Below are 24,281 nucleotides of genomic sequence, written 5' to 3'. Positions count from 1 at the left end.
AAAATGTTTCCGGGAAGGTTAATGATGGTAAACACTTTGTTTTAGTTTTTAGAAGTAAAAGTAGTATGTAGGAAAAAACTAAGTATGATATTTCTTAAAATTTGACAATTTGGAAAGTTATATAGAAAAATATTTGGTTCATAAGAAATGGGTATGAAAGGTTTTGGGAGAGGCGTGTTTTTAATTGGGTGGAAAAGATCGGTAGAAGGGATAAGAAGTTGGAGTCTGAATTTGCGAGAGAAAAGAGGGTCACTGTATAATGAATATCTGAGGAGAGCAGTCGAGTTTTCAAAAGTGAGAAATCAGTGTAAAGTGGTGTGATCGGCCTTTGCGAGCAGAATCAAGTTGAAACCAAATTGTCGACCGGTTGAAAAGTTAAATTTCCTGGTCCGAGGGAGATTCCTTTGTTTTGTCTAGAACAAGTAGCTGATTGATATCTATTTGCACAAGATATCGAGCAAGGAGAAAATTGAGTAAGGGAATTCGAGCAAGTTCCTGTGTGTTGTTTTGGAAGCAGTTTGGACGAGAGGGACCTTTTCGCAACATCCAGAGAGTACGTTGGAAGAATCGAGAACTACGCAATCCAGAAAAAGAGGAAGTGAAGAAATAAAAGGTTAGTCAAATCATTTGTCGGAATGGAGAGAATTTGTTTATATCAAACCCATATTTGCTTATTTGTTTATTGAACATTACTATAACGCATTTAGTCATTTCAAATTTAAGAATTCAATTCAAATGAATAAAAGTAAATTTTATTAAATTTAGTATGAGAAAATAATAATTTATTTAAATAGTTTTTTGTTAAAGCAAAGAGATATCCGAATTAAAGTTTGATTTATTAAGTAAGAAATTGTTGCAACAAAGTTAAATTTAGTATTTTTTGAATCATATGTACACGGCTTATTTGGTCAATGAATAATATATTACAAATTATATGATATTGAATGTTTTTAATTTCCCTGTTCCATCATGGAAGAAGTAAGCAACTAGAAATGCTAGAAGCGACAAATCATAGGTATTTTATCAAATACAAAATTAGCCCTGAGGATAAAATTTATTGGAATATTTAAATCGAATTTAGTTTTATTTTACATAGGCAGTGATTAAAGTAATTGAATAATCAATTAAATTAAGAATTTGCTAATCAATCTAATAAAAGATATAAAGTAGAGCATAACAATACATATATTGTTATAGCATTCACCATATTCATCAGATTTGGCCCCTAGCGACTTGACAATTATTCTTCTGAAATAATGAATCCACTTTTGGGTTTAATATATGAACTAAGTTTATAACTAAATATATTGTCACTAAGAAAATTCTAAAAGAAATTTTAATTTTACTTACTTTATAAATAAATATAAACGCAATCAGTGTTGCAAAATTTTCCTCCGTGAATCTGGTAATATAACACACAAAAGCACTAGCGTCTATAGCAACTAATATCATTAAGATAATGGCAGTCCACGTTCCTATCCAGAATCTAAAACTCATGTAATCCCAATGCATTGTAGCACAAAAATCATAAACTATTGTTTCAAATACTAATACTGGTCCTGTTGATCCCAATATGGACAATGGTTGTCCCGAAAATAATCCGTAGCCAATGCCGCAAACAAATCCTGACACTAGAGATTCCATAGCAGCCATATTTTTTCCTGTAGCTTCGGATAAAAGTCCACCGAAGGTAATAATTGGTGACAAACATGCGAAGTATAAAAATATCCACGAGGCTATACATTGCATAGCCAGCGCGTCCTTAAAATCAGATAAATAAAATGGAGTCTTTCTTTTAATATCATTTATCAGTCCACCGAATAATATTCCGGTTCTGGCTAAACCGGACTCTTCTCTTAGCCTTTGTTCTTCCTCCTCCTCATCAATTTCTTCGACCAGTTTTTCAGGCGGCCGTTTTCGTGAATCCTGGGAAGGGATAGCGGCAGGTGGTTCGATTCTTATTGCTGGATCCCATTCGCCGGGAGGTAATACTGTAACTGCGTCAAGAAACTCATCTACTCCTGCTAATATATGACTTCGACTACGGGCTCGATACGCTACTTCGTGGAACACCTCGTCTGACATTAGTGTCGCCATAGCTCGACCGATTTCATGGAAACCTAAAAAATATGTATTCTGTTTAACTTATAGAACAAATTTGTTTCTTGAATCATAAATTTGATTTTTTTATTAACTATAATATTGTCAAAGAATTGCAGTGTTGAAAACGAGATTCTGGTATCAAGGATTCTTAGGCTATTTTCTTCTGGCATATTAATATAATTCACTATTTATAATAACTGACCGAATTGAAGGTTCCAATGGGATAAGACTGGGAGATTATCTGAGTCTTATATTGTTCAATCTGATAATGGATGAAATAATAAAAAAGTAAGAACTAAAAAAGGATACCAAATCGGCAAAACACAACTTAAAATAATCTGCTATGCTGACGATGCAATACTAATCACTTAAAGTGAACATGGTTTACAACGTATGCTGCACCAATTCAATATAACTGCCAGAAAATTTAACATGTTAATTTCCCCAAAAAAGACAAACTACATGGTTATAACAGCAAATCCAATAAGATGTAAATTAGAGCTAGTGATGGAGTTTACATATCTAGGGATCACACTATTTAGCTACGGAAAGCTCGAAACAGAGGTGGGATATCAAGTGAATATAGCAAACAGAGCCGCAGGTTTTCTAAATGACACAATATGGATTAAAAATATAGGAATAAAAATATCGGAAAAGAAATGAAAGCCGCAATTTACAAAAGAGTTATCAAACCAATAATGGCATACGCGGCAGAAACACGACCCGATACAGCGAGGACAAAAAGATTGCTCGAAGCAGCGGAGATAAAAACCCTTGGAAAAATCGATGGTAAGACACTATGGGACAGAGCTAGAAATACAGATATACGACGGAGATGCAAGGTGAAAAACATTAATAACTGGGTAAGAAACAGAAGACTAAGATGGATAATATTAATAATAATAATGGTATGAATAATAATGGTATGACCACATAAACCGAATGACAATAAATACAGGGTGTCCCGGAAAAGAGTGCGTTCCTTAAAGGTGTGGGTAGAATGCACCATTAAAAAAAAACTTTCTTATAAATTGTTTTTCTAAAGTCGTCTGTTGCCTCAAAAACAATAAAATAATGTCTTTTACTAAAATTTACATTTCGCAACCCGGCAGTTTTATTTAGTTTGACATAGCGAAGATATTAAAAAATTGTAAACACAAACAGTCATATTTCATAATTACCTGTAACCCTAGAATACATCGTATTGTTGTGATATTGTCATGATTTCGATCGCAAATATCATGTTAATTACGTAATACCTATAGTGTATAATTAGTGCAAGACTTAGCTACACCAAAGCGATTTACCTCGAAGTTTAAGGATTTGTAGATGGTTTCAAAACAAAATGTGTAAAGTGTTGTGTGCAGATAAAGCATGTTTTACGGGAAATGGTGTTTGTATGTTTTACTGTAATAATGCCAAAAGTATTAATGTTCGAGCTGGGATTATTAGTAATCATCTAAGTGAACCACTCGAACTTCCCAGAAGATTGAATGGAGAAGTGTAATACTCAAATTTTTTGTAACATGTTCTACCGATAGATACTTCTTGAAGACGTAGCTTGATAGAGTTGATTGTAATAAAAAATTTTCATGTAAGTTAAAACACTATACAAACTATTATTTATTAGATATTTAATAAACACAAATATTATGCTGTTTTTCTATTACTGTTATCAATATTTTACCAATACATAATATTATGGTAAAGAGAAGGAAGTTGAACTTACAATTAAAGAAAGAAAACTACAGTATCTCGAACATGTGATGCGGGGCGAGAAGTATGGCACCCTGCGACTCATAATGCGAGGCAAGGAAAGAAAGATGGCAGAAGAAGTATCGGAAGAAGACGAATTTCATGGCTGAAGAACCTGAGATAATTGTTTGGATGCAGCTCAAAACAACTATTTAGAGCTACTGCCTCAAAAATTAAAATAGCTATGATGATTGCCAACCTCCGTAGCGGAGATGGCACCTGAAGAAGAAGAATATTATGCCTAATGGTCGATGCTTCATGATAGTTGAGTTCCAGTAAAATTATTTTTACACAGAAGAAAGAACGCAGCGTTGCCGGCTGTATTTGCATTTCTGTGGACATTAATCAAATGCATTAAAATTAATAAATTATTTTTTTGAAAACTGTTGACTTTACAAAAAAAATTTATCAGACTTTTTTGCTATAAATGGTGTATTTAGCCCGTACTTTGAAGGAACGCACTATTTTCCGGACACCCGGACACCCATAGTAGTAAGGACAGCGAGAGATGGTTCCTCAATTGGAAGACGATCAGTGGAAAGACCACGAAAATGATGGAACAACAACTTACTGGAGGCATTTCCGAAGTGGAAGTCGAAACGTCAAAATAAACTTAATTGAGTATGTTGATCATTCCCAGTAAAAATAAGAATTTATAGTGAATCAAAAACTTCCCATTTTGCGATACTGGTTTATTCGTAATACATATCTAATAAAAACTAAAACTAAAAAGATAAGAGAGAGAGAGAGAGAGAGAGAGAGAGAGAGAGAGAGAGAGAGAGAGACAGAGAGAGAGAGAGAGAGAGAGAGAGAGAAATAGAGAGAGACAGAAAGACAGAGAGAATGGAGAAATTCCATTTCTAAGCGTCTTTTTATGAAATATCACTGAAATTATAAAAATACCTACGACTATCACGACAGCTTAAAATAGGAAAAAATTAAGAGAAAAAAGGTTTAAAGTTTGGTGAATCGATAAAGTAAACGAGTAACAAATACTTAAAGAATAATAAAGGCTTAAAAGTTTTATTTCTCTTAACAGAAAAAATAAACAAAAGGAACTTTTATACACATAAAAATATCTTATATAAAAATTCTTAAGAAATATTTCACGGAAAACCCTTGGTTGAATATAGCGAGATAAGAGGATTACAAATATATTTTAACATATATGCACAAATGCTCAGGATCGATAACGGGCAGACTTTTTTTCTAAAAACTTCGTATTTGCTCTTATATATTCCATATATTTCAAGCAGAACATCAATATATTTATGAACATGCTAAAAATAACTTACAAAGTAGTCTTCAAAAGTTTACCCATATCAATGTAAATTTTTGTTTATGTTTATTTATTGAAAGTCAAAATATAAACTAGTAGACGGAGAGCTAGAGACGAAAAATCATCGTCATAAGTAATATGGAGTTTTTCCTGTGAAATGTGTCCATGGTATATTGACAATTATGACCCCTTTCAGGCTGACACCTCAGTGGGTACAGGAAGTAGCAATAAGGGATGAAAGGGGAAAGTTAGTGCAGTCATTAAAGGTTTTCACCTCCTATTTTGTTAAACCTCCATCGATTTGCATGAAAATTGGTGACTAGTTAGAGCATACCTCAAGAAACAAAACTGATTTGGTGCCAACTTGCACTTTTACCCTGATGGTGAATACCACCCCTTCCCGCGGATGAAAACTATTTTATTAAAAATAACCCCACAAATCGATAGAGGGACAAATTTTAAGTAAAATTTGTTATGTCATGTTATTAAAATAAATCAATACTTTTTGAGTTATTAAAGATCAAAAATTTGTCTATTTAAGAGCATATGCGTGAAGTAACGGATGATAAAAAGAACATATTAATTAATTTGTATGTTAGTAAAATATTATTTTTATATTATTTCTATATTTAATTGAATTTTTTCTATCAATATAAACTGAATATGTCCAGAAACTGGGGGTGTCCAATAATGGGTACATTTGACATATTCGAATACACTTTTGCTAAATTTATAATATCGAAATAATATAAAAATAATATTTTAGTAACATACAATTAATTAATATGTTCTTTTTATCATCCATAACTTCACGCATGTGCTCTTAATCAGACAAATCTTTGATCTTGAATAACTCAAAAAGTATTGATTTATTTTAATAACATGATATAACAAATTTTACTTTTAAATTGTCCCTCTATCGATTTGTGGGGTTAATTTTAATAAAATAGTTTTCATCCCCGAGAAGGGGTGGTATGCACCCCAGGGTAAAAGTGCAAGTTGGCACCGAATCATTTTTGTTTCTTGAGGTATGCTCTAACTAGTCACCAATTTCATGCAAATCGATGGAGGTTTAACAAAATAGGAGGTGAAAACCTTTAAAGACTACAGTAACTTTCCCCTTTCATCCCTTATTGATACTTCCTGTATCCACTGAGATGTCAGCCTGAAAGGGATCATAATTATCAGTATACAATAGACACATCGATGGCTTAACTTGCAAATCGGCTAACTCCATTTTTTTACCGAAATACATGTTTTGGCGTTGTTAACTGCGTCTAGTTGTCTCTCACATTATGTTCAATAAAATAACTCCCTAGTTTTTAAAATTACGGAGAAAACGGCGAACACGTAAAACGGTCAACTGCTAACACTAGCATAACACCACCGAAACGTGTGGCTAACTCCAAAGTCAACCGCCAGTTTATAAGTTTATTTGTACTTGACGGTGAGTAACAAAGTGCCACGTTTTAAGTGCGCGGTCTTTCTTTACAAAATTGTGAATTAACAGATAAAATAAAGCAGACTTGATAACGATACAGTGTATAAGAGTGGCGGCAAGTAGTTTTAATGAAATAATATACTTAACTTTTTGTGAGAAATATCCTAGTTATAACATAATATGTTGAGGATGGAGTTGTCCATTTTTAACGTAACTATTTACTATGTGAATTGATAAGTTACCCAATATACCAATTCTGTTATTTTAAGAAGTTTTTTTGTGTTCCTGTAAAGTTTTAAAAAACGGAGTTAGCCGCTGTGCAAGTTATGCCATCGACATTTCACATGCCAAACTCCATATTATTTATGACGATGATTTTTCGGCTCCAGCTCTTAGACTATAGGACGTAGAAATTTCAGCAGAACGTATTGTCGTATATAATATCACAAGAGAGAAAATTTTGCCGGCAATATTTTCGACTGGTATGAAAGTTTGTTGCCTGGCAATTTTCGCGAATTAAATTTTGACTTAAATCACGAGACGTCAGTCGAGGGATTTTGTCAAAATTTCATAAGCGAAAATTACCAAAAGGCAACGAACTTAAATGAAACCAGGAGAAAACTTTGCCGGTAAATAATTTTCACTCGAATAATATTCGACAAGACTATTTCACGAGACAATTAATGTACCATATCAACGAAATATAATCTTTATTTATTTGTTATTACCAGACTCTTTCGTGACGGATCTGTCATAATTTTGTCGCTGAGAAATCACGTCGCTAAGGAGTTTTGTCAGTAGAAAACGATGCGTTGCTATGCCGTTTTATCAGTTAAAAAGTGAAATAAATAGTCATTTGAAAAGTAGGTATTTATTAATGTCAGAAGACTTATGCACGTCTTCAAATTCAATACATATTTATCCACTAATGGACATAGGTCTCATTCTGTTAAATTCTATTGATGGGTTTGCTATACATTTTATTCACTAATTAGGATGAGGGCTGTTTTTGTGTCTTTTTCTTTTTGCTCTCTGTTTCGTTCGTGACTCTCGATGCATATTTCCATTGAAGTCTGTGCTCGTTTTCTTTTTGTTAACTTAAAATCCTTTCTTGTGAGCTTTTCTGGATTGTTCTTGGTGTTTATTAGAGTTTATATGTTTAATTTAAGAAATAATTAGGATTTTACTTTTTTTCTTCTTCTTTTTTGCCTTTGGGAACGGCGCCCATTTAGCCAGCAACACTTTTTAATCAAATCCAATCGAACAATCAAGGGTAGAGAAGGGAAAAAAAACTTTTCGCACCTATGTCGTTCAGGGTGACTAACAACAGACTAAGTAGGGATACGGGGTATTATTAATTTACACGACTAATTTTATAATCTAAAGTTTCAATTTACATGACTTGACATAATCTAGAAGAATCCTAAAGATTGACGGTTTGTTCAAAGCTAGTAAGTTCATCAGATAATATGGGGGATAAACGTTTTCTTGCAATAGATGCATATTCAATAGATTTCTTTGTGTCACATATTTGTCACATAGAAAAAATATATGATCCAAGTCACTTATTGTATTGCAATTTTCGCACAAATCCGGCTGTATTACATGATGTGCGGGATAACAGGCATGGCCAAATTTTAGTCGAGAGATAGTAACAAAGTAACAATATCGTGTCTTGAAAAATCTAATCTTTTATGCCAATAATCTGTTAGTATGATAGTTGATCCAAAAAACGGCCCAACCCAGACATCCAAAGTGAAAGTTATCCTTTAACACCAAATTGTTCTATATGGTCCACATATTATTCAGTAAAAAGTCAAAGTAAATTGGGAGTTTTTTACGTTTTTCGTCAATATTTTTAAAACCATGCAGTTTAGCGTAATAATGTTTTATACAAAAATGTTCTACATTTAATTTTAAATAAAAAAGGTCCTATGCACAATCCTTCTAAAATAAACGGTTCTAAAGTTACGGAGGTAGTATAGTATAATTGGTCCAAAAAAGGCCTAACCCAGACATCCAAAGTAAAAGTTTTCCTTCAACACCAAATTGTTCAATATGGTCCACATATTGTTTAGTAAAAAGTTACACTATTTTGAGCATCGGGTTTGGAGTGGAGGGGAGGGGAAAACTAGTTAAATTAGTAGTTTTTTAGATTTTTCGTCAATATTCTTAAACCTAAGAGGTATAGTGTGAAAATATTCTACACAGAAATATTCTACCTTAAATTTGAAACGAAAAAGGTCTTATGCAAAATTGTTCTAAAATCAACGGTTCCGGAGTTACGGGGAGTGTAAAGTGGAGGTTTTCCATATTTTTGAAACTGTTTGGAAAAATTATAACATTTTTACGGAAGAAACTATTTTTTTAACAGGATTTTGTTTTCTAAATATAATTTGCTAAGTATTTCATTAGCCGGTGGTATGTTACTGATAAGCCCTTGAAGGAACGTCAACCTCACCAATAGGCTTCTACAGGCCTTGGCCATATAAATGTCTGGTACGGAGAAACTTAATCTGAACTTTCTAAGGACAATATCGCATGAATATCTTTCCAATAGTAAAATTTTCGTCTCAAATTTAATGTAGAACATTTTTGTATAGAGTATTTTTCACGCTAAACCGCTTAGGTTTACAAATATTGACGAAAAACGTAAAAAACTACTAATTTGTCGACTTCTCCCCTCCACCTCCTCCCAACCCGAGGCTCAAAATGGTGTAACTTTTTACTGAACAATATGTGGACGATATAGAACAATTAGGTATTGGAGGAAAACTTTTATTTTGGCTTACGGGTTTAGGCCTTTTTTGGAATAATTATTTTATACTACCTGCGTAACTTTGGAACCGTTCGTTTTAGAAGGATTATTCAAAGGACCTTTTTTGTTTAAAATTCAATGTAGACCATTTTCGTATAGAACACTGTTCACGCTAAACCGTATAGTTTTGGAAGTATTGACGAAAAACCTAAAAAACTCTTAATTTACCGACTTCTAATTTTGTTAAGTTGTTCAACCCATAAACAAACCTTTTAAATAAAAAAATATTATAACAAATGTCCACTTTATTGCACTCTGATTGTCTATCTCTTGCTTGTCCAGTGTCCGTTGTAATAACAAATGCCATAATTGCATTGCACCGCATGTGCAATGCCAGTTCTTGACACTATGGCTAAAAACATTAATGAACCTGTTAAGTCAGCACCTGTTACATCTTCTGGTGTACTTACAGGATTTGCATTGTCTTGATCAAATCTATCTATTATCTGTTTTGTATAACTTGCTTGACTTAACATTGTACCAGCCTCTAAGTTTCTTGTAATTTCTAGTCCAACGAAATAGTTCCCAACCATCACGGTCACTTCAAAAGAGTCTTTTAACACGCACAAAACTGTCTCCATTGCTAACTTTTTCTCAGAAAATAACAAACCGTCATCAACATAAATGATTAAGATCACTTTAATATTGTCTACATATCCAGTATAAACACACTGATCCGCTGATGATTTTTGAAAAACATAGTTAGCCAAGAACGAGTGGAATTTTCGATTCCAACAGTATGGTGATTGTTTTAAACCATACAACGATTTATCTAACTTACACACTAGTCCGGGTTCACACTTTAGCCCCTGAGGTGGTGACATAAAAATGTCTTCTTCAAGATGTCCATATAAAAATGCAGTTTTTATATCGAACTGCATAATTACATAGTCATTTATTGTGGCTAGAGCTAACAAGATTCTTATGGAGTCATACCTTGTTGTTGGTGCAAAAATTTCATTGTAATCTATCCTTTCTTCTGAGCATATCCTTTAGCACACAATCTAGCCTTATATCTTTCTATTGAGCCATCTGGGTGTCTCTTGACTTTGAACACTCATTTTGAGTCTATAATGTTTTTATGGTCTGGCTTCTTAACCATAGTCCATGTAAAATGTTACATCCACTCTATTCTTGTTTATGGTATCGAAGCCTGGACTTAGTGAGAAAGGTGAAATGGTGTTGCACAGAATGAGAAGAGACGGACAACTTTTCACCACCATTAAAATGTGAAAGACAGCATATTTGAGGCACAAACTTAGAAATGATAAGTACGAGTTATTGCAGCTGATAATGAAGGGTAAAATTGAAGGAAAAAGGGATCCTGATAGATGACAAATAATCTTGCTGAAAAGCATTCGCGACTGGACAGGATTAAACACACAGACGCTTTTAAGAAAAGCAGAGGATAGAGACGAATTTGCAATGGTTATAGCCAACCTTCATTAGTGGAGTCGGCACTAGAAGAAGAAGAAGAAGTGAATACTTAATATTTACTATCTTACCTGATGTGGCAGAGGGTGGTCCAAGTAAAATAAACAAAAACCTAGTTGGCACTGGAACTTCAGTCAAATCTCCCAAAACTGTAGCTGTTGTCAGTCTAACGAAAGCCGAGATTGTTTTTTCGAGGAATCCCACCTCACCCACTAGGATATTACTGGCCTCCGCTCCTGGTGGGATCTTCCTCATGAATCCTAAATTATGTTGAACATCTGAGAGGTCTCCCGAGCTGTGGTTTCTGTGTATGGACACGTAGCTTGAACTTTTTTTCATTGCTGATGTTTTTTCTTAAAATAAAGTTAAATTTATTTTATCTAAAGGATCTAAAAATATTTTGAACAAATATAATAAAATTAAATCAAAAACTATATTTTAAAGATATTTCATACATTTATTTAAATGCCAAAACAACATTTAAAAAGTATTTAAAAAAGAGTTTTAACACAATTTTACTGTTTTTATTTTATCGAATATAGAGGGTGATTCATTTAGAGGTAATTTTTTCAAAAAGAAAAGACAATGAAAATTATGAACTGTATTTGAAAATCGTTATTATCATATAAAACAACTATTCTTTACAATTACTTCTTAAAGCTAATTTCTTTCAAATGTTGACCGCGACTGCGCTTAAGAAGGTCCTTTCTGAAGTTTCAATTTTCGCTGACCTGGCCCCTGATTTTAATTCAAATTTCGACTCAAAACAAGTCGCAATCAATATGGCGACGTTGAAATGCGACTGTGCGAGCCTTGTGGATTTTAGTTGAACTAACGACATGATGTCATAAAATAGCGACTTATCGAAATTAATAGCGACTCCAAAAAAGTGGTTGATATTATAAACTTACGTGCATAGAAATCGGCCCACCTAAAAATTTGGTCATTTTGAAGTCTCGTATTTCCTAAACTTGTTGGCCGATTTAAGTGATTTTTTTAATATGTTATAGCCTTATTCTTCAACAATATCGTTGTAATAATATTATTGCTAAATAGGTAAGTGTTATTTTATACCGGGTGTAACAATGATAGTGTGTTTTTTCCTCAAAGTTCGGAACACCCTGTGGAATATTCTAGCGTATAAAAAATATTCAAATTAAATCTCAACTGTAGCCTTAGGCTTTCTTAACATTTTGCTTTTTGATTCATTCGCTTTTGTTGGATAATAAAAAAGTTAGGTATTTTAACAACTAGCAACGTTCTTCATCAACACAGGGTGTTTCAAAATAAGTGCGACAAACTTTAAGGGGTAATTCTGCATGAAAAATAATGACCGTTTCATTTATAAACATATGTCCGCAAATGCTTCGTTTTCGAGATACGGGATGTTGAATTTTTTTTACAAACTGACGATTTATTTACTGCTCTAAAACCAGTTGAGATATGCCAATGAAATTTGGTGGGTTTTAAGAGGTAGTTATTGCGCATATTTGACATACAATTAAGAATTTTATACTCACCATTGGCGTGTATACGGGTCATATTACCCGGTCATATTACCCGTATGCACGCCAATGGTGAATATACAATTCTTAACTGTATGCCAAAAAATGCGCACTAATCACCTATTAAAACCTACCCAATTTCATTTGTATATCTCGTGCGGTTTTAGAGCAATAAATAAATCGTCAGATTGTACGAACAAATTCAACATCCCGTATTTCTAAAACGAAACATTTGCGAACATATGATTACAAACCTAACGGTCATTATTTTTTCATGCAGAATTACCCCTTAAAGTTTGTCGCACTTATTTAGAAACACCCTGTATTGATGAAGAACTTTGTTAGTTGTTAAAATACCTAACTTTTATATTATCCAACATAAGCGAATGAATCACAAAAGAAAAATGTTAAGAAAGCCTAAGGCTACAGTTGAGTTTTAATTTCAATATTTTATATACGCTAGAATATTCCACAGGGTGTTCCGAACTTTGAGGAAAAAACACACTATCATTGTTACACCCGGTATAAAATAACACTTACCTGTTTAGCAATAATATTATTACAGCAATATTGTTGAAGAATAAGTCTATAACATATTAAAAAAATCACTTAAATCGCAACGGCGGATCCAGCAACCTTGCAAGGAGGGGGCAATGAAATAAAAATTTTCTCGTCACTCGCGTACGCAGGATTCTCTTTCGGTATGGGCTGTTACTTTATTTTTCTTCATGTACCTACCATGTCCTTTCAGAACGTTGGTTACTATCATAGCTATATTAATTTTATTCACTGCCACCCTAAATCAACCACGAAGTGCTTTTTCGTCCTGGACTGCGTTTGCCTTCTATTTTCACTTGCATAATATTTTGCAGCAACCTATATTTGAAACTTCTCATTACATGTCCAAAATTATACTCCACTTTTCTCTTCTTGGTGCCTTCTATAATCTCAGTAGTCTTGCTGAGACGTTCTAGTATTGTGGAGTTTTGAATATTCTTCACCCAAGATACTTTTTCTTCTATAGAACCACATTTCGAAAGCCTCAAGGCGATTTAGGTAAGTAGATCGATTTTATTCACAGTCCAAGATTCGACACCATACAGTAAGACCGATAACACCTACTTTGGAGAAAGAATTCTGTTTTATCTTACATTCCGTTATTCAGCTGTCAACAGGACACAAAACTCCCTATTTATTTTCAATCGTAATTATCTCTTTCTTAAAAAAAGGCGACACCAGGCGAAGGAGGGGGCAATTGACCTCATTGACCCCCCCTTGGATCCGCGCCTGTTAAATCGGCCAACAGGTTTGAGAAATACGAGACTTAAAAAATGACCAAATTTTTAGGTGGGCCGATTTCTATGCACGTAAGTTTAGTTTTGAGCCGAAATTATAGTGACACTGACATGAATGAATGGCCAAAAGCGAGGTTAGGTTTAGTTTAGGAGATGTGTTTTTCTGTTTCTTGCAAGGAAAACTAAAGTAAAAGGTATTAATATGGCTGGGTTTTATGGAAATTTGCTGGTTTTGGAGGAATTGGGTAGAATAGTATTAAATTAGAAATAAAATAATTGAGAATGTTCACAACGTGAATTATCAACTCAATGAAAGATGTAAGGTAATAATCTAGAAAAATTAGTATAAAACAAGGAAAATTATGTACCAGCTATTTTATTGCTGGACATGCTGGAATCAAATCTTAAGATTTCATATATTAGTAATATAGCTATGCAAAGTCCGCAGAAAGTGTGCTATTTGGTTTATAAACAAATTAGCGCTCCGAAATCTTTGTTTCAATTTTTGCTCTGTAACTCAGAAGATTTTAAGGTTAAACCAAAAACACTCACATAAAAATTCACTGTAATTTAATTCTGCACATAGATATTTTTTTATTTCCTTCGGCGGAAATGTTCCTCGGAAAATTCGGGTTTTCCAAACAAAATCTTTAATTTTCAACTAAAATTTTAGGAAAGTAATTATTTATCAATAATTAAATAACTTGGTGATATAAATATTTTTAGTTATGAGTTTCTTGAAGATATGAAAATTTTTATGGACAAAGAGGACCGGAATAAAAAGGTAATGGTTCAAAGATTGAAATCATGTTGTTTATAACTCTGTCGCAAATGCCGGTCAAATTTGACCAGTTATACCTGGAACCACTCAATTAGATTTTTTATCGTCGACGTAGAAGCCGTGCCCTTTTCAAGAGCGTTAACTTAATTTAATTTAATATAATATTTTTTGAGGGGTTCCATTTTTTTATATGCCAAAAAATTGTTTATTTATAAGATTCCTGAGACTGCTCAAATAGTCCAATTTCAATTCTGTAAAGTACGTTGAATAGATATAGAGCTTTTTTATACGAAAATCATAGTTATTCTGGTGTATCATAATCTTTCTGGTTATTATTTCGACCGAATTTTTTTATTAATATTTTAATTATTGCTAAACTATTGGTTAGATTGTCGCCGGCCTCCTGATATATAATCTACTAGGTATAAAAAATCTTTCATATCACCAATTTATTTAATTATTGATAAATAATTACTTTCCTAAAATTTTAATTGAAAATTGCAGATTCTTTTGGGAAAACTCGGATTTTCCGAGTAAAATTTTTGTTGAAGGAAATCGGAAAAAAAAATAACTTTGTGCAGAACTAAATTGCGGTGAATTTTTATTTGGGTGTTTTTGGTTTAAAGGAAAATCTTAGGAGTTACAGAGCACTAATTGGAATAAATAAGATGTAGGAGTGCTAATTTGTTTATAAATAAAATAACACACTTTCTGCGGACTCGTCATACCGCATATTACTAATATATGCAATCTTAAGATTCGATTTTAGCAATAAAATTGATGGTAAATAACTTTTCCCAAAATAACATTTTTTCGATAATTTGCCCAGACTATCAAAAAACGTTGCGGTGGTTGCATAGCCAATAAATCCAATAAACAGGAGGACCAACCCAAATTCTGAGCAGTGTCAAAATGATAATGTTAATATCCCCAGTTGGAACTAATATCGAAATGAATAAGAATCGCTATAAATGACATCTGTCATGGCGAAGTCGAAATTAAATTGCGACATCGAAATAAATTAGAATCAGGTCCCTGTTCGAGTATTTCGATTGGTATTTGACCAATGAGTTGAGTATTATTGGCATCCATTGCCTCAATCGTAGCCGGTTTATTCATGTAGACTTTGGACTTTAGGTAGCCCCAAAGGAAAAAAGTCTAGAGGTGTACCTAATGTCATAGGATATAGGCGGCCAATTCACTGGTCGGAAGTGTGAAATAAATTGCTCACCGAATCTTTCTCGCAGTAAGCCATGCTTTCACATTTGTATAGCAAGTGGCGCCATATTGTTGGAACCAAATGTCGATAAGACCACGAGCTTCAATTTCAGGCACCAAATAGTTCGTTATCATGGCGCGATAACGGTCTCCTTCACAGTAACATTCTGGCCGGCCTCTGTTTTAAAGAAATGTGGACCAACAATTCTACCGGTCAATAAACTAACGATGTTTTCCTATATATAATGGCCACTCTTGAACCTCTTCGGGTTGCTTACCACCCCAAATATGGGCATTTTGTTTATTCACGTCCCCATTAAGCCAAAAATGGGCCTCATCGGAAAACATTTTTTTTTTTCGAAAATAGTCGATCTTCTGCAAGATTATCAAGAGTCCATCGACTAAAACGGTGACGACTCGGAAAATCGGTCGTCTTCAGATTTTGCACTAATTGAATTTTGTATGCTTTTAAACCAAGATCCTTGCGCAAAATACCAGTTGTTGCAACGACAAGCCAAGCTGTTGGGAACGGCAACGAATCTCTATTCTTCATTATTTTCACCTACACTATCCTCTACCGCCGCTATAATTTTCTTCAGAACGTGCTGAATGTGGTCAATTTGGTTGCGTGTTATCCCAATAATGAAATTTTTGTTTCAAATTTACTGATAGTATTGCGAATTATGCCTTAGGTAGGCCATGTTTGTACCATAATAGGCCAGGGTAATAAGACAAAACTATGCCCTGTTCGTGACACTTCAGCAGCCAGGGTACTGAAGCGTTTTTTTGACAGGTAATACCTATAGAAACAAATTATAACTATTTCCTGCGTAAGATCTGGCGGCCATTTTTATTTATAAACAATTAACTGCCAAAAATGGCATTTTCCCCTTTATTTTCAAATAGACAGAAAACAGTGAAACTTATGATTTTTTTAGTACAAATATTTTCGAATTCGGTGAATTCGATTCGGTGAGATTATGGAAAAAGCTTTAAAATGACGTATTACAAAGTTTGATATACGCATTTATTGTTAATATAATTGCGAAAAAATTTGGAATTGCAAAAAAAATATTTTCTCAATAACTGTTGTAAAATTTAGCGTACAGCTTTGAAATTTTTGTCAAATGAGGGATCTTTGGTGCTTATATGTGATAAAAATTTTAAAGCGATTCATTTAATTGTTTAAATTTTATTCAAATTGTTTATCCCAGAGAGCATTTTTTGCAATAACATAAGTCAGAAAAAATGACCTTAGAACCATTCCACAGGTGTCAAATGAAAAAGCATGAGCTATATTTTCAACATGATTTAAAAAAGTGAAATAAAAAATGCATTTATTAGTAATAAATAATTATGCAAAAGTATCGTCAATTTTTCTTTATAAACTTTTTGAATAACTTTTTCCAAAAAAATTTACTTTTTTACCCTGTTTTAAGTGCACAACTACCAAGTAATGTGATCTATATCATAATTGATAAAAAATTTTAATAAATATGTATAATTTCTTATATAACAAAATAAAAAGTTTATAAGGAAAGATTTACGATACTTTTGCATAATTATTTATTTCTAATAAATGCATTTTTTATTCACTATTTTAAACCAATTTGAAAACATAGCTCATGCTCTTTCATTTGACACATTTGTAATGGTTCTAACGTCATTTTGTTCTGACTTACGTTATTGCAAAAAAATGCTCTCTGGGATTAACAATTTGAATAAAATTTAAACAGTTGAATGAATCGCTTTGACATTTTTATCACATATTAAGCACCAAAGAACCCTTATTTGACAAAAATTTCAAAGCTCTGCAATAATTTTTACAACAGATATTGCGAAATTTTTTTTTTTTTGCAATTCTGACATTTTGTCGTAATTATATTAACAATAAATGAGTACCTATATCAAACTTTGTAATACGTTATTTTAAAGCTTTTTCCATAATATCGAAGATATTTGTACTAAAAAAACCATAAGTTTCCCTGTTTTCCATTAATTTGAAAAGAAGTGAAAAATGTCATTTTTTGACACTTAATTGTTTATAAATAAAAATGGCCGCCAGATCCTACGCAGGAAATAGTTACAATTTGCTCTTATAGGTATTACCTGTCGAAAAAACGCTTCAGTACTCTGGCTGTTTAAGTGTCATGGAAAAAACCTTATTACCCTGGACTATAAGTTGCTCTAAGTGCACGAAACACATTCCTCATAGAACGCCTATTTTTGTAATACAGCTGAATAATTTCTAGACGTTGCGCGTTGTGCCGGAAAGTCTTTACAGGATGAAATGTCAAACAGTACCGAATAAAAACGCAACGTCAGGTGATACGATTCATGCACGATTTCCTATCAAATTACACCAAAAAAATACCTCTAACTAATTGAATCACCCCTTATTATTGTCCTATGTATTTTCTTTTTCTACTGCTTTTTTTAAATATAGATATAATTATTAAGGTAATTAGTTTTTAAAATATTTTTTTAGAATATTTTAGAAATAATAATAAAAGTTGATCCAATTATATTGACATAATTAAAGAATAAGGGATACATACTTAACTAAAAAAAAAAGAAATATTAAGTATTGGATAACATAATTTAAAAATGTTAGGATTAAATCTAGTAGAAGAGTAAAGAAACAATAAGAACACCAATTCATTAAACTACGTTTATTTATTTTTGGTAACTTATGTAGAGCATGCAACATAAACGACTAAAATACTGCAAAAAAATATAAATAATTGGGATAACTTCTACGACACATATAGTCCTGTCGCCAGGGGGGTACAACGGCTTCCTTTATTCAGATGGGCTTTCCCAAGTTTTTATGTATTTTGATTCGTAGAACATGAATTTTTTGGGTAACAGTTGATCCGGATGTCGATAAGATTGTTATAAATAAAGAACTTAATGAATTACATAACAGCGATTTTTCGCAAAACAAAACATTTTTTTGTATTTTTTAGGTCATTCTAAGCAAAAAATGTTCTTACAAGTTTTTTCGTAGGATGCACAGTTTTCGAGATAAACGCGGTTGAATTTTCAAAAAATCGAAAAATTGCAATTTTTGAACCCGAATAACTTTTTTTTAAAAAATAAAATAGCAATTCTGCTTACCGCATTTGAAATTTCAATTCAAATTATACTGGTTGTGATTATTTGCATTCCTAAAAATGAATTTCTTTTATTGTTAAACAAAGCTCTAAACACATAGTGCTTGAGTGATGTTTTCAATGCATCTCCCATATAAAATCGAACGAGTAGGCGCGCCTACAAACAGGCAATTTCAACGTAGCATGCATTAAAACGCATTAAAACAATATTTGTTTATCGCTTTGTTTGACAATAACAAAATTAATATTTAGCAATGCAAGTATCCAAAACCGATATAATTTGGCTTTCAAATGCGGTAAGCAGAATTGCTATTTTATTTTTTAATCCAAAGTTATTCGGGTTCAAAAATTGCAATTTTTCGATTTTTTGAAAGTTCAACCGCGTTTATCTCGAAAATTGTGCATCCTACGAAAAAACTTGTAACAACATTTTTTGCTTAGAAAGACTAAAACATACAAAAAAAAAAGTTTTGTTTTGCCAAAAATCGCTGTTATGTAATTCCTCAAGTTCTTTATTTATAACAATCTTATCGACATCCGGATCAACTGTTACCCAAAAAAATCGTGTTCTACGGGTCAAAGTACATAAAAAAAACTTGGGTAAGTCCATCTGAATAAAGGAGGCCGTTGTACCCTCCCTGGCGACAGCACTAATAATGATGGCATGTAACGAACATAGTAAAAAAGAAAATTTTTAACTAGAAAAACAAGACATAATTAGCAGATGTTCTAAAGTGCACATTAAATTTAAGATTATACCCTGTCCAGGAATGCTTAAGAATTTTCCTCCTTCCGATTTTACAGATGATTCTGAGAAATGTTCATCAACTGAAAATTAAATGCATAGTTTTACAAGCCTTCTTATGCAAAACGTGCAAAATATAATAATTAAGTCAAATGAGGCGGGAATTAAAATTCGAATTAGTTATCCTCTGCCCTTTTTAAGATGAAAAAATAAACCAAACAGAGTGGTGAAATACTCGACAAGGGAATCTATAATTATTTTATTCACGACCTGTCGTTCACCGTGATAATAATGTTTATCGAACTAGTTACTTTTATATCCACAAAAGTGAATAAAAATATAAACTAAAAGTAAAGATCATTCAGATTTGATTACAAAAAAGGGCATTCACTTTGTGCGGGCTAAATAAAGCACAGGACTGATTACTCATTCTCCGCAGCAAAACAACAAGTACAGGAGAGATATAAACTGCTCGTCCAAAGTTAGGGATATGGAATATTATGCCCATTTTTATAGCTGATTTTTTCATTAACAGATTAACGGATTCCGCTAATTTTTTATTATTTTAGATTTTTCTTTAGTATTTACACAGCTGTACAGAGGTTTACTCAAACTTCTTTTTTGTCCTTATACCGGGTGGAAGAAAATAAATGTTTTTCTTATGTTAAGTTTGTGCCACCCTGTAGGAGGACGAGGTACAAATGTTAGTATACGTCGGAATCGTATTGTAGTCTTATGTTTTGTAAACATTTTATTTTTTGAATGTCCTTGATATCTTTAGAAACAAAGACGATATGTGGTTTTACTTTTTAACAGGTGTTTTAACTGAAACAAAACTAAATTAACAATAAAAAATAACAGTTAACAAAACTTTAAAAACAGAAAAGCATATAAGGTAAACAATTCTTATCGACATCTATAAGAGTTATTTGTCGTCCAGATAAGCGGTAGGCACAGCGTAATATAAAAGAGACGAGATTGTTTAATGGATGCCCTGTGATGTTTGGAGCGGACTTTCCTTGAGAATAAGTACGGCTTTGGTGTCTACTTGGAGGCTCTTTAAATAGCGAGAGGTACATTACACATATTTTTTTCTTTAAACACTCTGTTCCTTTCGCCCTATATGTAGAAAATAATTTCATCTTAGTGGTATAACAAGGCATGGCCTCTTCACGTATCGCATGTCGTCAGTTAAAACACATACTAAAGAATAAAACCGTCTAGTTTCTTTGTTATTAAAGATATCAGAGAAATTCAAAAAATAAAATATTCGCAAAATATGAGACTACAACATAATATCGATGTATACCCACCTATATGTCTTTTCATCCCTACAAGGCGTCTTTAACTTTTTGTTTCGGTTAAAACACATGTTAAATTACAAAACTGTCTATTTTCTTTGTTTCTAAAGATATCACGGACATTCAACAAAAAAATGTTCACAAAACATAAGGCTACAACAAAATTCTGATGAATACTCACATTTGTACCTCGTCCTCCCTACAGGGCGTTTCAAACTTAACATAAGAAAAACATGTCTTTTCTTCCACCCGGTATAAGTACAAAAAGGAAGTTTGGGTAAACCTTTGCACAACTATACAAATACTAAAGAAAAATATAAAATAATAAAAAAAATTAGCGGAATCCGTTAATCTGTTCTCGAAAAAATCATCTATGAAAATGAGCATAATTTTCTATATCCTTAACTTTTGAAGAGCAGTTTAATTGGACATAAATAGTTTAACAAATTACATGACACCACTACATCCTTAAGAAGGAGACAAGATAGAGGAGGAGGAGTATCTCTGAATGTGATGTTGAAAGATTATTTCATGCATATAAATGTACGCTGGATATAAGGAGGAAATTTGAATTTACGCATTTAATCCATCACATTTTGATTAAATGCAACCGAAACCTATTAAGCACTTTTTAGATTTTAGTTTCTTCTTCTTCAAGTGCCATATCCGCGACAAAGGTCGGTAATCATCATAGCTATTCAGACTTTGGAGGCGGCTGCTCTGAAAAGTTCGTTTGATGTATATCCGAACTATTCTCTCAGGTTGCGCAGCCACGATATTCTGCGTCTCCCTATGCTTCTTTTTCCTTGAATCTTTCCCTGCATAATGAGTTAGAGCAAGTTGTATCTCTTTCCACGTGTAATATGTCCGAGATATTCCAATTTTCTGGTTTTGATTGTATTTAAGACTTCCATTTCTTTTCTCATCTTTCTCAGAACTTCTTTGTTCGTGACGTGTTCTGTCCATGATATTTTTAGAATTCTTCTATATACCCACAGCTCGAATGATTCCAGTTTTTTCATTGATGCCGCATTCAAGGTCCAAGCTTCCATTCCGTAAAACAGAGTCGTCGAGAAAACGTAGCACCTAGCCAACCTTACTCTTAGCTCTAACCTTAGATCTCTTGTGCAGAGCACTTTTCTCATTTTGTTAAAATTCGCTCTAGCCTTTTCTATTATAATTTTAATCTCCTGGAAATAATCATTTGTGGAGTTGATCATTGTTCCAAGATATGCATATTGGTCTACTCGTTCGACGTTGGTTCCGTTTATGAGGAGATTCTCGTTATTTATTTGAGTTTTAGATATTCTCATATATTTTGTCTTTTTGATGTTCATTGTTAAACCTTATTCTTGGCTATATATCGCTATTCTGTTAACCAGTCTCTGAAGATCTTCAATATTTTCGGCTAAGACGACAGTGTCATCCGCATATCTAATGTTGTTAATGGTAACTCCGTTCACCTTTATTCCAGCTGTTTCACCCTCAATAGCTTGTTTTAGGATCTCTTCCGAGTAGGTATTAAAGAGAACTGGCGACAATACGCATCCCTGTCTTCCCCACGTCTAATTTCAATTTCCTCTGACAACTGTCCGTTAACACGTCCTTTTGCTCGCTGCTTATAATATAAATTAGATATGATCCTGAGGTCATTGTAGTCTATCTTCTTTAATTTCAGGACATACATTAATTGTTCATGTCGTCCTTTACCGAAACCTTTATTATAGTCAATAAAACAGACATATATATCTTGATTGACGTCTATGCACCTTTGTATTAGGATATTAAGTGAGAAAACAGCTTTACGCGTTCCTACATAGGCTTTTGCGAAACCCAAATTGTGTATCATTAATAGATATCATGTCCAGTTTATGATATTATATTCGGTCATGGATGACTTTCGGTAGCATCTTCAGCACATGGGACATCAAGCTGATGGTGCGGTAATTGGCGCATTCTCGTGCGTTTTTCATTTTGGGGAGACAAACAAAGATCGACGTTAACCATTCTTTGAATAATACGCCTGAGCTATAAGTTTGGTTCAAAAGTATAACTAGAACATCAATGTGCTGTTCATCTATAATTTTTATTAATTCGATAGGAAACATGTCAGGCCCAGGGCTTTTTCCGTTCTTCATTGTTTTTAATGCGTGTGCTATTTCCTCTTTTAGATTTTAGTTTACTTTTACCAATTTCAAATGTATAATTCATGAAAGAAATGAGAACTCTCAGATCTAAACAATAAATCTGAAAATTCTCTTGGAACCACTTTCTGGTAACATCGTTAATCACTGCTAATACAATTTATAAGGTAAGGAGACGATGAATAAAGGACTCTACAATATGCAGTCACATTCCGTCTATTCGCCTAGGAAAAATTCCAACGAAGGTTGATTCCGTGTATCCTATATTAGTCCAGGGCCCATCTATTTTGAGATGGACGTTGAGAGGTGAAGTTTTTTTGCAAAAATTGCTTGAAAATAACTCAAATAATAATATTTGAGTTATCCTCCCTCTCAAAAAGGTCCGGAACATTGTTTAAATAATCAAAATGTCAAAAAATTAAGGAAAAATTCGATTTTTTTCTTCGTTGTTTGATTATAACTTTAAAAGTATTCATTTCCGAGAAAATATGTACAAATATAAAAGTTGTACAATTAAATTTCCTACAACATAGAATTGGCTCGGAATTTAAAAAATAGTCACCCTTGTTGCAAAATAGCAATAATTGCGAAAAAACCATACAAAAACAAGTATTCGCATTTTACGTTTTTCAACCATCTATGCTACGTCTAGGATCTTCATATTTTACCCAGAAAAACTTTATGATATAGTAAAACAACACCGTAAATCTTATTAAGATCGGTTTAATAGATTTTGTAAAATAAATTTTGCAATCCAGCTTTCGCAAAAAAAATCATTTTTTCAAAATTATTTACTGAAAGGACTTAAAATAAAGCAGATAGCAAGTTGAATTTTTTTTTACTTATAGAAGTGTACTGTAACTTTCATTTGCAATTTGTAAAATTAAAATCGAATTACTACCACGGCGTCGGGAATTTTTTTAAATAAACATTAATTATTGGTGCTACGCGCAGGACAGCGGTGTTCGATTCACACAAGTTGATTTCCACCAAAATTTCTTCCAATCTTTATCTAATATATTATTTTCTTACTCTATATTTTGTTGTATTTTATTATTTTAATTCCACAAAAATCAAACTAATTTTATTATTGTTTGTGAAATATTGTTAAAACAATTGCATATGTTTAAAAATAATAAACGTTTATTCTCAAGTTAAATAGAGTATGTGTTTTAATTTTGTAATAAACAAATTTATTTATTTATTTATATCGAAATGTAATGAAAAATAAAATGTATCAATCATTATCAAAGGTCATTGGAATGCCCAATTAGAGCAAACTATCCGCTGTCCTGCGCGCAGCACCAATAATTAATGTTTATTTAAAAAAATTCCTGACGCCGTGG

General features: G+C 32.7%; 1 protein-coding gene across 7 annotated transcripts in view; it reads right to left on the bottom strand.

Annotated features, from left to right (window-relative positions):
* Positions 1-24,281, bottom strand: part of LOC126883484 (sodium bicarbonate cotransporter 3) — a 362,811-nt gene that overhangs the window by 58,162 nt on the left and 280,368 nt on the right. For 6 of the 7 annotated variants that reach the window (XM_050649071.1, XM_050649070.1, XM_050649073.1 and 3 more), the window contains 3 exons: positions 19,505-19,573; positions 10,902-11,183; positions 1,351-2,120 (listed from right to left, as the gene is read on the bottom strand). In XM_050649071.1, the coding sequence (XP_050505028.1) occupies positions 1,351-2,120; positions 10,902-11,183; positions 19,505-19,573 (1,121 nt within the window). The remainder of the gene's footprint in view (positions 1-1,350; positions 2,121-10,901; positions 11,184-19,504; positions 19,574-24,281) is intronic. The other variant, XM_050649074.1, reaches the window with a different exon arrangement.

Source organism: Diabrotica virgifera, chromosome 4 (genome assembly GCF_917563875.1).
Source record: "Diabrotica virgifera virgifera chromosome 4, PGI_DIABVI_V3a".
NCBI lineage: Eukaryota > Metazoa > Arthropoda > Insecta > Coleoptera > Chrysomelidae > Diabrotica > Diabrotica virgifera.
This window is presented reverse-complemented; position numbering and strand designations above follow the sequence as displayed.